Genomic DNA, 13,622 nt, shown 5'->3' with positions numbered 1-13,622 from the left:
AGTTGCTTTAACATTTTCCTTCACCTTAAAAAAAAATCACCTATGGTGTTTCTTAATTCTAGGGGACATAGTGATACTGGAGAAACATCATTACTTCCTTGCAGCTCTCAATCATCAGAAGGTAAGTTAGTTTTAGGTGATGGAGACTTATAGACTGTTTGTTAAGTTACCATCATTTTCTGTCTTGGAGAGGGAAAAATTTCAAGGTGAAATCAAAAAGATTTCAGGGGCTTCCCTGGTGGTGCAGTGGTTAAGAGTCTGCCTGCCAATGCAGGGGACGTGGGTTCACGCCCTGGTCTGGGAAGATCCCACATGCCGTGGAGCAACTGGGCCCATGAGCCACAGCTACTGAGCCTGCGCGTCTGGAGCCTGTGCTCCACAGCAAGAGAGGCCGCGACAGTGAGAGGTCCGTGCACCGCGATGAAGAGTGGCCCCCGCTTGCCACAACTAGAGAAAGCCCTTGCACAGAAATGAAGACCCAACGCAGCCAAAAATAAAAAAAAATAAAAAATAAAATAAAAATAAAATGCTGGCTTAACTCCTAGAGAGTTTCATTAAAAAAAAAGATTTCAGGGCTTCCCTGGTGGCGCAGTGGTTGAGAGTCTGCCTGCCGATGCAGGGGACGCGGGTTCGTGCCCTGGTCCGGGAGGATCCCGCATGCCGCGGAGCGGCTGGGCCCGTGAGCCATGGCCGCTGAGCCTGCGCGTCCGTAGCCTGTGCTCCACAATGGGAGAGGCCACAACGGTGAGAGGCCCGCGTACTGCAAAAAAAAAAAAAGAAAAGATTTCAGTGGGTTGAGTTATCCTCCTCAGAATTCCCACAGTACTTTGGTCACACTTCTGTTATAATCTTACATTGTACTGCAATTATTCATTCACTCAACTGGCTCACTGCTAGACTGTGAGTTCTTCAAGGATAGGAATGGTGTTTTACTCATTATCATGCCCAGCAGCTGGCATAGTTCCTTATACATTAAGGCACTCAAATATCTGTTGGTCAAATTAATGAAAAGCACTAAGGGGGAGTTATCTTAGTTCTTTACCACAGGAATATTTTAATATATTATTTGTATAAAGAAAAATTAAAATATTAGGAAATATTTAAAATAAAGTAGTATTCAGCCATAAAAAAGAATGAAATATTGCAATTTGCAGAAACATGGATAGACAAAGAGATTATTATACAAAGTGAAGTAAGTCACTTCAGAGAAAGGCAAATATTGTGTGGTGTCACTTACATGTGGAATCTGAAAAAGTAATACAAATGAACTTATTTACAAAACAGAAACAGACTCACAGACATAGAAAACAAACTTATGGTTACCAAAGGGGAAACGGGGGAGAGAGGGATAAATTAAGAATATGGGATTAACAGATATACACTACTATATATAAAATAAACAACAGGGATTTCCCATATAGCACAGGGAACTATATTCAATATCTTGTAGTAACCTATAAAGGAAGAGAATCTGGAAAAGAATATATATACATACATATATATAACTGAATCATTTTGTTATACACATGAAACTAACAATGTTATAAATCAACTGTACTTCAATAAAAGAAAAAAAGTGGTATTGCTCTGGCTTTAGTGTGGAGGTTAAAGTGGGAAGGAACTGTATGTACTCAAAGGTTACAGGTCATGATTGAACCCTCAATGACTTTCCACATATTTGATTCACATCACTCTTCATAAGCATCTTAAACCATCATGAGTTATGTTTGCAATGTAAGCATGAATATTTGTAACATTTTAGGATGCAGCTGGTTTATTACTTTTAAAGAGGGAAATAGGAAATATATTTGAATTGAAAGAAAGATATTGACCAAAGTTATATATTTTTTTAAAGCCCTCTATGGAATCTTTCCTTCTGTTATTATTTAGGATCCTCAAGACAGTCTTGCATTAGTGTGCCTGGAATGTATACGGGAACGGTACTTGGTGCTGGTAGTATCGGAACAGATATTGCAAGTGAACTTCTGGACTTACAAAGGTAATGTTTTATTGCTGCAAATACTTTCACAAAATTATCATCATATTTACAAAACCAATATTAAAAAATCAATAGGTTTCCTATATGCAAACAATAACCAGTTCAATAATATAATGGAAGAGAAGATCACCTTTACAGTAGCAACATAGTTTGGAAAGTCCTTTCTAAACATCACACAAAATCCCGAATTTATTAAGAAAAAAATGGATAAATTTAATTATATAAAAACTCAAAAAACATAACTATAACCATTATAATTAGCAAGGTTAAAAGACAAATTATACACAGAAAATGTACTTCATATGATAAAATGTACTCATTATCTTAATACATGAAGAGATTTGTAGTATAAAGAATAAAGTTATTGAACTTTATATTAAACTGTATAATTTTATATATATTAAACTTTATGTGTAGAATAAAGAGTAAAGTTATTAAAGGAGTCATTTAAATAACTCAATAACAAAAAATTTAGAGAGTGGACATAAATAGAAAATAAAAGTGCAAATGGCCAAGAAACTTTAAAAATTGCTCAACCCCACTCACAGTTAAAATTATGTATATACAAAATTAAACAATAATGACATACCTTTTTTCATTTAGGAGATTGTCAAAGATTTGAAAGTTTGGTGATACTAGTGAGAGTCTGAGGAAACAGTCCCTCTTAAACTGTCCATGGGAATATAAACTAGTGCAAGCTCTTTGAAGCACAATTTGACTACACCCATCAAAAATATAAATGTACATGGTCTCAGACTCAGCATCTCTACCCGAGGATCAAATATTCTTACACAACTGCACAGAGACCCATGAACAAGACTGTTTCTTGCTGCACTGTTTAAGTAGTGATTTAAATATTTAAATCTTTACCATAACCATAACTTATTTTGGTATATCCGTACAATGGCATACTCTGCAACAGTTAAATATTAGGTAGCTCTGTTTATGCTAATATGGCAAGAGCTTTATCTGGTTAATAGAAAAAAGCACAGGAATAGAACAAAAGAATAGCATGTATAATAACTCACTTGTATAAGAAAAAAGAAAGATATGTGTGGATATATGTGAATATGTGTATATACAGGCCCATAATTGCTCATCTAAAACCCTTTAGACCAGATAGGTTTTGAACTCAGAATTTTTCTGGATTTGAGAAAGGCAATGTTTTGGAATTCAATTTTTTTTTTTTTTTGTGGTACACGGGCCTCTCACTGTTGGGGCCTCCCCCTTGCGGAGCACAGGCTCCGGACGCGCAGGCTCAGCGGCCATGGCCCACGGGCCCAGCCGCTCGGCGGCATGTGGGATCCTCCCGGACCGGGGCACGAACCCGTGTCCCCTGCATCGGCAGGCGGACTCCCAACCACTGCGCCACCAGGGAAGCCCCTGGAATTCAATTATTTTTAAGAGATATGTGTAATACCCGCAGAGAACAGTTATATCATGGACAGCACCCCAAAATCAATTAAATCAGTATTTCTGCAGTGAGAAGTATTTACAGATTAAATGGTGAAATGTCTGGGAGGAGAGGGGAAGTATGAGTTCAGGTTAAATACATTTAACAAGATTAGGAAAGAATAATTATTGAAGCTGTTTGGTGGGTATATGAGATTTCATTATATTGTCTGTTTTTATATCTAAGTTTTCCATAATAAAAGCTTAAAATGTATTTCTGGAGTGAATTGTAAATGTGCTAAGTAGGACAAAGTTCGACCAAAACACTACCCTGAGTAGGGTTAGAGTCCAACTTCCTTTGCATGTGGATATTCAGTTTCCTCACAGCATTTACTGAAAAGACTGTCCCTGCCCCAACTGAATGACGTTGGCACCCTTGTTGAAAATCATTTGACTGTATATGCTGGCAGGGATTCGCAGGGAAAGTGGAAATTGAGCCAGAGTTGCTAGCTGGGTGCAGCTGCAGGATACAGTGGGGAGAGCATTTATATATGGCAGCACCTCAGCCAGTGTATGGAGGTGAGCGGGAGAAAGCATGGTGGTTTCAGCAAACATCAAGGAGATTCACTGAGAGAAGAGTCAGGTTGCTGAGCAACTGAGTTTTAACTTGATTAAAGGGACTTTTAACTAAGGTGAAGTCAAATAGTGGAGGGACTTAAATAGCAAGTTTCTGCCCAGTGACTAATACGAAGAAAGCCATACTTCAGAAGATTAATCTGGTAGTGATGTGCATGTGGGGGCAGATAGTTTTCATCTTTAAACAAAGGCTAGTTGAGCAGATGGTGATTTTAAACCATGAACCACAGATGGGAAGCCAGCCAAGCTATATACATTACATTGTGAAAAATCTCTAAGACATGCCACTGATCTTTTCGTCTGTGTTTCCTACCTAATTCATTTCATTCTTCTGTTTTAATTTCTCCCTCTATACTTTCTTGTCAGTTGCCTTCTTGGGAATACAAAAGGACGTAAAGTTATGTTTATGCCATTATGTTTCACATAATTGAGCATTTAGTAATATATTATATGACACTGTCAGTTTTACATATTAAGTCTTGAAGAGATTTATGATCAAAGCGTATGATTATGTTTTTGTCTTTATGTGTTCCATTGATTTTGGACCTGGGGATGACCTATTACAGTAAAAATATGATGCATTTTCTACTTTAAAAAAAAAGGTTGCAGGATGTTAGGAAATCTTTCTTTATTCTTAGTTCTGCTTTTCAGTATCCTGATGAGGAACTGAATGCCTGTCTTGAACCATGTTGTTATTCCATTACTTTGCCACGTGCTGTATTAAGACAGGTAACGTGATTTACTTAAGAGCTTTCACCTCAGAGTTTGTTTCTATTTATATAGTGTTTTCAGCACTCCATAGTCAAAAATAAGTCTGGCACTGAACGAGTCAGTCTGATTATGAAAACTGTTGTGATATTCAGTCTTATGTTCCTCCCTGTATTTTTATCAGTAGATTATGTATTCAGAGGAGAAAATTTTCTAAAATATATATAAATAGACACATAAAATGTTTCATGTGTCACTTTTTGAAGGTTACAGTCTTCTTCATCCCTTGATGATTCAAGTCCAACAGATTTATTGAAAGATACTCACACTATAAACTGCAGGAATGTAAGTACCATTGTAAGTGATAATATTTGTGAAATAAATGAACAATAACATTGCTCCTTGTTGATTATTTCCTTTGAGAAAAGAGGCCATCCTGTAAAGAATGAACCCTTTCTACTTAGCTCAGAGTTTTTAAGAGGCAATGTAGAATAGTGGTTAAGAGTGAAGTCGCTTGGGACCATACTATCTGGGTCCAAGTTGTGATTCAGACACTTACTTCTGGGTAACCTCCTGCATGTTATTTAAACTCTGCACTTCAACTTCCTCATTTGTAAAAAAGGGATTAATAATAGCACCAGTCTCTTGGAGTGGTGTGTGAATTAAATGATTTAATACACAAAGAAACAAAAACTTCACAGTGCCTGGGACACAATGTGTGCTCAATAAATGGTAGCTATTATTGTTATTTTAATAGATTCGATTCCGTGGATTAAATATACTCCTTAGGGTCTGGAAAGATGTTTAAATAATATAAGCTACAAATTAAGTACTACCTACTATTTAATTCAATTGAACAAATACTAGCTATTTGAAATGCATTGTTGCATATACAAAAATGACTGAACATAGTGCTGAAAATGTGGAAGACCCATATACAGTTCTGATGTACCCCAGACAACAGAAAGCTCTAAAGTAGGTATATAAACTAAGTGGTGTAAGAATGTAGGAGAAAAGAGAAATTAAATCTGACCAGGGACAAAAGGGAACTTGAAAACATCTTTTTATATTAATATAGGCTTTTGATCTAGTATTTGCCAGTTTTACTCATACATTTAGCAAATGTTTATTGGGTACCCATTTTGTGCCAGACAATATGCCAGAAACAGGGATTTAAGTCCTTGTAACACACAAGAATGTCCAAGTAGTGTACGTTATATAGGCATTCTATGGCAAAGTTCATCAACTGAATAAGACAACATAGGTAAAAGATTTCTTCTTATGATGAGCTACATGAACATTAGATTGTTTGTCCTGTGACTATTTAACAGTATGATAACATTTTGGTAAAAGTCTCTGGTTTACTCCATTCCCTACTCCAAAGCAGTATTTCCCATTGTAGTTTCATATGAGATACTGTTTTATCATCATTTTAAAAAAACTGAAATAGCTTTTCATTTTTAATTGAAAACTTTTCCTTATGTATGTAATTCAGTTATGGTTATGAATAATGCGGGGGCTTTGAAGTCAGGTAGACTTGGGTTAGAATCATGGCTCCAGCACTTTGGGCAAGATATTAGACTCCTGAGGCCTCAGATGCCTGACCTCACGACATGTGTAACATGAAACGAGATGATGCTTGTGGAGTACTTAGCACAGAATACGAAGTGTGAGCTGCCATGTTGTTGATGGCAGTGGTGGCATTGCCAGAGTGCCCGCATCTGAAAACTGCTAAGAGGTCTTTATTTCATTCAAATAGGAAACTTTCTGTTTGTTATTCTTTCTTTACAGATGTCAAATAAGGAGCTGACTACACTAAGTCCTTCTGAAATAGGGGAGCTACAGGCTACAAAGCAAAACCAAAGCGCTGTTGCTCCCCATAGGCACGAACCACTCCTTGGTAAGTTTTCTTTGGCAACTGCCTGCCATTTTGGTTTGCCAAAAACTCTTTCTTAATCACTATATTTTCAGGCTTAGGAAATTTCTAGAGATGCAAACAACTTTAAGATTTTTCCCAAAACTACAGTGAGGTATCACCTCACACCAGTCAGAATGGTCATCATCAAAAAGTCTACAAATAATAAATGCAGGAGAGGGTGTGGAGAAGAGGGAACCCTCCTACACTGTTGGTGGGAATGTAAATTGGTGCAGCCACTATGGCAAACAGTACGGAGGTTCCTTAAAAAACTAAAAATAGAACTACCATATGATCCAGCATTCCCACTCCTGGACATATATTTGGAGAAAACTAATTCAGAAAGATACTTGCACCCCAGTGTGTATAGCAGCACTGTTTACAATAGCCAAGACGTGGAAGCAACCTAAGTGTCCACTGACAGTTGAATGGATAAAGAAGATGTGGTTTATATACACAGTGGAATATTACTCACCCATAAAAAATAATGAAATAATGCCGTCTGCAGCAACATGGATGGACCTAGAGATTATCATACTGAGTAAAGTAAGTCAGACAGAGAAAGACAAATATCATATGATAGCACTTATATGTGGAATCTAAAAAAATGAACTTATTTACAAAACAGAGATAGACTCACAGACATGGAAAACAAACGTATGGTTACCAAAGGGGAAAAGGCGAGGAGGGATAAATTAGGAGTTTGGGATTAGCAGATACAAACTACTATATATATAATAGATAAACAACAAGGTTCTACTGTATAGCACAGGGAACTATATTCAATATATTGTAATAAACTATAATGGAAAAGAATCTGAAAAAGAATACATATATATTTTATATAAAATGATTCAGTTTTATACATATAAAACATATATGTATAAAACTAAATCACTTTGCTGTATACCAGAAACTAACACATTATATTTTTTATACTTCAATAAAAATAACTAAGAGTTTTTCATTCAAAATCATAAATACAGTAATCATGCTGTTAATTTTTAAGTGTATGCTACTTAATGGACCTGTCATTGAAAATTTGATTATCCACTGAATCAGTTATGGGTATTATTAAAACACACAATTTCAGTAAAACTAAAGCTATTGTATTTAGGGGGAAATGTCCATTCTTAAGAAAAAGAATTTTTAAAGATACCAATCATAAAATGTTTAAGATGTAATTATTCATTTTAACTATGTTTATGCAAAGTCCAAATGAAGAAGATTGAAATGACACAATTTTATACCCCCCCATAACTGACTCTGATCTCCTGAAAATATATGTTAAAGAGAATCAAAGGACTTGAAGGAACCTGGACGTCAGCTTCACAGAGAGCCACATATTAATCATCGCAATTCTATTGTGCTTTGAAAGATACCTAGAAAACTTCGATTAATCTGTAGCTGTGTTTTAACCCTGAATTTCTAGAAACTCTTCCTTATCTCTGATTTAAATCTCATTTCCATGGTTCCTCCTTATTTCCTTTTTCAATCAAAAATCTGGGGACCGCCCCCACTTTTATAAGAGTCTTTCAAATTTGGAAGAAGATGCTTTTGTCTCAGCCTTCTCATTTTGGGGTTAAACAAGCAGAGTATTTTCACAGGCAGATTAAAGTTAAATTTCTCCTTCAAGGCTCTATATACACACATGAATAAACCCCAACCCCTAGCTTCCAACTGTCTGGGAGTATGTACCTCTTAGTTTTTACTTTCTATTAGAAAGCTCGTAGACTAGCTCACTTACATGCATCCAATGAGTGAAGCTCAATTTATCTGACAGCAGATTGTTATAAAAATAGGCGACCCATTTAAAAATGTATCAGGCTTCTGCAATTTAAGACGTATACTTTGCCTTCAGTAATACATTGTATGGTATCCTAGCCTTGCTTTGCCATTTTTGATGATAACTCATTTTTTAACCTCCAAGTGTACTTACATAAGCCTGTATTTTAATTCAATAGGAGAAGGTGCCCAGCTGGATTTTGATGCCCTCTGTGACAATGACGACACAGCCGTGGCTGCCTTCATGAATTACTTAGAAGCAGAGGGGGGGCTGGGAGACCCTGGGGACTTCAGTGACATCCACTGGGCACTCTAGCATTTGATTTTTAACTCAACATGAGAAATATTTTGAAGCATTTCGCTTACAAAAAACTATATATTCTTCTGTACTGTACTGATAACTGTTTTTATCTTTTATTCCTATTAATGGTTGACCAGTTTTTATAGATTTGCTCCTGACTTTCACAGGGGTACAGGGAAATGTGATGTTTCCCTTCAAATTCTCAAAATTTTCTATAGACCACTTTACTCACTGACATAGCTTAAAACCCACTAGTTGCTATATTTTTGCTAAAGTCTTTCTAACCAAGAATACCACATGTATCTTGTTTGGGTTTTGTTTTTATTTTTTGATGCACTTGTTTTGGGGAATTTAATGTGTTGACATCTTCCTTGTGTCTGAGATTCATTTATAATTGATTTATAATAGAAGATTTGTGTAATTTGGAACATTTCCATTCCTTGTGTATTTCCTTAATTGAGGATAGGGCTTATCCATTTTAAGAAAACGATGAGTACTTGAACATTTAAAGGGACAGTGCAGGGCTTCCCCGATGGCGCAGTGGTTGAGAGTCCGCCTGCCGATGCAGGGGACACGGGTTCGTGCCCCGGTCCGGGAGGATCCCACATGCCGCGGAGCAGCTGGGCCCGTGAGCCATGGCCACTGAGCCTGCGCGTCCGGAGCCTGTGCTCCGCAATGGGAGAGGCCACAACAGTGAGAGGCCCGCGTATCGCAAAAAAAAAAATAAAGGGACAGTGCAATTTGTAGTGGTACTCACAGTGAATACTGTATTCAGTCTTTGTAGACTTGGGCAAGCACAGAGCCACGATAGTTACGCTCAGTTGAGCACTTTGAGATGGATTTTAAGTGAGATGATTTCTTATTTAAAACTCAGAAAAGAAAAAAAAAGCTGAGAGAGTTTCAGCTTTGCTTACAGAAAAGGAAAGATCTTGGGCCCTACAGCTTGGTGGTGGTTAACCATTTCCTATAAGATTTAGTCTTAATATAACCACTCAAGATTCTTATTACAGATAGAACAGGGTTTTGATGCTGAAAAGGCTTTTAGCAACCTTTAGGATTAGTCTTAGAGGAAGAAACAGGCCCAGGCAGAGTCAACGCCTTGTGTAATGTCACAATTAAGTTCATACGTCTTTTAATGTTTAATGTATATAAACCAGTTTCTTTATACACATTTGAGAAAGCAGTAGTCTCACTGGTTAAATGATTAGTTAACTGACCTAGGAACAGTTGTTGGCTTTTTAAATTATTAGGCAATTACAGTTACTATTGCCTGTAACCAAAGGTAGTTATATAAGTGTGTTTTTAAAACCATGAGGCAACGAGAAAGAATTTAAAAACCAATTTTCTAGCTATAATTAAAAATCGAGAGCATTTTTTAAACCAGTAATTAATTCAGAGGTAGCTCAAATTGAGGGCAAGAATTAAGGATATTTAAAATACTGTATGTAGGGACTTCCCCGGCAGTCCAGTGGTTAGGACTCCACGCTTCCACTGCAGGGGACATGGGTTTGATCCCTGGTCGGGGAACTAAGATCCCGCAAGCAGTGCAGCGCAGCCAAAAAAAACCCCCCAAAAAACCAAAAATAAAATACTGTGTGTGTAGCTACCTTTTTGAAGATCATGCTTCCGGAATACCTATGGTTTTAATAGCTCTTTCTAGTTTATTACGTGTGTTCCCATATATTCTCTTTTGTGCCCCACAGGGAAAGTAATGATAGTCTAGGAAACTAACTGGGAAACTCTGAGGCTCAGATACGGGGATCAAATCCAGTTTTCCTTTTCTCTGTGGTGCTGTACATCTCCAGCAGATTTCCCTCAGAGCCCCACGAAAACAAAGCATTCTTTTGACCTCACATATTTCCGTAGGCTGTAAGTAATAGATTAGAACTTTCAGACACGTTAATGGCAAACATAGCAACAGGCAACAACCAAAATCAAATGTTCCTTCACGTTTGACATTTGCAGTGGCCGTGTGGGCAAAGATGTATTGGCCTATTGTCTTGAGCCGATGCAATGTTCCAGTAACGTCAGAGGGTCAGCACCGTTCCTGGTTCTGGCATTTGAGGACTTGGGAGACATCTAGGTTTAGAATAAGCCAAAAAAAAACCCTCACAAGATGGGGGATATATTGGTTTGTAGTGGCCTAAGCATGACAGTTAAGTCTGAAGAAGCATGAAGGATCACATCTGTTCTCTAAGCCCAGAGAGGCCTGCCTACAAATGTAACGTTTTAGGGATCTGGACCATTGCAGGTCGGGCTAGACCTCCAGAGTCAGCCTAAGCTAGTGGTAGCAGGATAGGTCATTGTGGCTGCATGACCTCCAAAGCAGGTGGGGCAAAACTTCATGATGCAGGGATCTGAGAGGCAGACTTTCTAGAGGCTGGCCATGGCTGCTTGCACAGTAACAATTCTGTCTTTGCAAGAGGAGAGGTTATCCCATAGCCTTATGGATGGAAAGCCAGTTGAAGGCTTTGATCCTTTAGTAGCCCACCCTGATATTTAGCTTTTGCCCTGGACCCAGGATCCAATCCATGCATTGTATGATGCTGTAGCTCTAAGTTCAGTGCTTGCTTCAAAATGCCTTCTGTTTATATTTGATTGCTACTGGGAGTGACGTATTTTTATGCTTTATACTATATTACTTTTTTCTCCTACCAATTAAGTTCTTACGTTTTGGTGAAAAATATAAGTTTAATGAAAACATCCTATAAAGAATACTCTTTTTTTTTTTTCGGTATGCGGGCGTCTCACTGTTGTGGCCTCTCCCGTTGTGGAGCACAGGCTCCGGACGCGCAGGCTCAGCGACCATGGCTCACGGGCCCAGCCGCTCCGCGGCATGTGGGATCTTCCCGGACCGGGGCACGAACCCGTGTCCCCTGCATCGGCAGGTGGACTCTCAACCACTGTGCCACCAGGGGAGCCCTATTTTTTTTTTTTTTTAATTCTGAGAATTACCTTCAATGATGTAGTGGAGTGAGAGGCATGCCTGGAATCAGGAGAGCCCACTCAACCTAAATTTATCTGTGTGACCTCAAGCAAGTCATTTAAACTCTCTGTACCTCTGTTTCCTCTTTTGTAAAAAGAGGTTTGATCTCTCCATTTACTTCCAGTTCTAATTCTGTGATTCTGACCCGCAGGACTCGAGCATTAGCCTGTTGCTGTCCGGTATGATAGCCGCTGGCCACATGTGGCTACTGAGTACTTGAAACATGGCTAATACATATTCAGATGTGCTATGAATGTAAAGTGCGTACCAGATTTCAAAGGCTTAGTATGAAAAAAGGGAATATAAAATATCACATTAACAGTTTTATATTGATTACAGTTCAAATATTTTGGGTATACCAAATTAAACATTAAAGTTAATTTTATTTTCTTACCGTCCTAATGTGGCTACTAGAACGTTTTAGATTACACATGTGGCACACATTACATTTCCATTCTATGGCCCTGCTCTAGAACATTTTATTAAGTGGATGTTATTTAAGCAGACCAAAGGTTATAAGTATGATATTTACCTCTAAATGCTATGGTTTAAAGGACATTTATTGATCCTCGGTTCAGTGCAAATAACTGTGAACCTCTATCGATGTATCAAATTTAAAACTTTTTTGAAATGAGTAACCTTGAAAATGTTAGACATTTTATTAGCCTGAAATCAAACAAAACTTGAGGTATATGTTGACACCCTATGGTAGTCACTAAATTGGGAAATCCATTGATAAGCACAAAGACAAACAAGGAGATACAGAATAGACTTTTGGTAAATAAATGGGATTAAAGAAAAGTATCTAATTACAGTGTCATAATGGGAAAAGGCTTATATTCATTGGTCCTCATAATCTTTGACAAATCTCCATAGAGTCTAGGACATAGGTATATAAAATAACAACTCTCTAGGTATCAGACCATGTTTAGTGGGTCCAGTTTCAGATCCTGCTGTAAAGAGGAATCCACCACTCAGGTAGGTCATTGTTGAGCTCTGGAATTAGAGATTCAGATTTGCCAAGCATAGTATTGTGGGCACAGCAGCCCTGACGTCTACAATGATCAGAAGCCATAAAGAAAACCTGCTGCGTGGCCACTAGGTGTCACTTTCCCATTCCTATAGGGCTTTGTTTTCATTAGATTAATTTTTCCAAGTTCCATGGGGCCTAGGACAGGCATTTATGACTTCTGTGTCTAGAATAAGTCTGCCCCTGTTTTATAAGAAATGCTTTTTAAGAGAAGTCTGGGAAGATCCCTTCCACATAAAATAAGAATTTTGGTTTAGAGACCTCTCCAGATGTGGCTCCAGTAAAAGCGGACTTTGGAAGGAAAACCCGTCCAACCTAGAATATGCTTTCTGAACTCATTGCGGAGTGTTGAGTGTGTGTGTCACTGCTCTTAGTGTTGAGTTTAGGTTTGTCTTTTATACAATTTTTAAGCTCTTTTCCATTTCACTTGCTCTTATCTGTATGTTGGTATTTTTTAAATTTTGTGGTAAATAATGAAGAGTGAAATTAAACTATATTTTATAATAATTACTAGTTTGAAGTTTTCATTTAACATTTTAAACTTCCTCCAAAAAGTGTGTCCTTAACTATTTTATAAAGTGGAAACATAGAATGGGTAGAAGATCCAGTGTTCTAAGACCACTGGGAAGGGAGGTATATGTTACTTTATACATTTTGGGGTGTGTTCATCAGGGTGTACTAACTGCTGTCACAACTCTAAAGTGTCAGTGGCTTAATCCATTAAAGGTTTCCTTCTGCTCATATCACATCTGATGTCGTTAGCACTGTCTCCCTGACTTGACTCCTCCCCCTTCCCTGCCTGTCTCTCTTTCCAACTCTCAGCTTTGCTTTCCTGTAAGCGGGTGTTATCCTCTAGTGGACCTTGTTCTC

The 13,622-nt window shown here is 37.8% G+C and overlaps 1 protein-coding gene across 6 annotated transcripts in view; it reads left to right on the top strand.

Annotated features, from left to right (window-relative positions):
- Nucleotides 1–9,199, top strand: part of BMAL2 (basic helix-loop-helix ARNT like 2) — an 88,262-nt gene extending 79,063 nt beyond the window's left edge. For all 6 annotated transcript variants that reach the window (XM_079935890.1, XM_079935889.1, XM_079935888.1 and 3 more), the window contains 5 exons: nt 63–121; nt 1,891–1,999; nt 5,002–5,080; nt 6,527–6,635; nt 8,615–9,199. In XM_079935890.1, the coding sequence (XP_079792016.1) occupies nt 63–121; nt 1,891–1,999; nt 5,002–5,080; nt 6,527–6,635; nt 8,615–8,751 (493 nt within the window). In that variant the 3' untranslated portion in view covers nt 8,752–9,199. The remainder of the gene's footprint in view (nt 1–62; nt 122–1,890; nt 2,000–5,001; nt 5,081–6,526; nt 6,636–8,614) is intronic.
- Nucleotides 9,200–13,622: the final 4,423 nt, after the last annotated feature.

Source organism: Stenella coeruleoalba (genome assembly GCF_951394435.1).
Source record: "Stenella coeruleoalba genome assembly, chromosome: 11".
Taxonomy (NCBI): domain Eukaryota; kingdom Metazoa; phylum Chordata; class Mammalia; order Artiodactyla; family Delphinidae; genus Stenella; species Stenella coeruleoalba.
The sequence above is the reverse complement of the archived record's forward strand: the minus strand, read 5'-3'. Positions and strand labels throughout refer to the sequence as shown.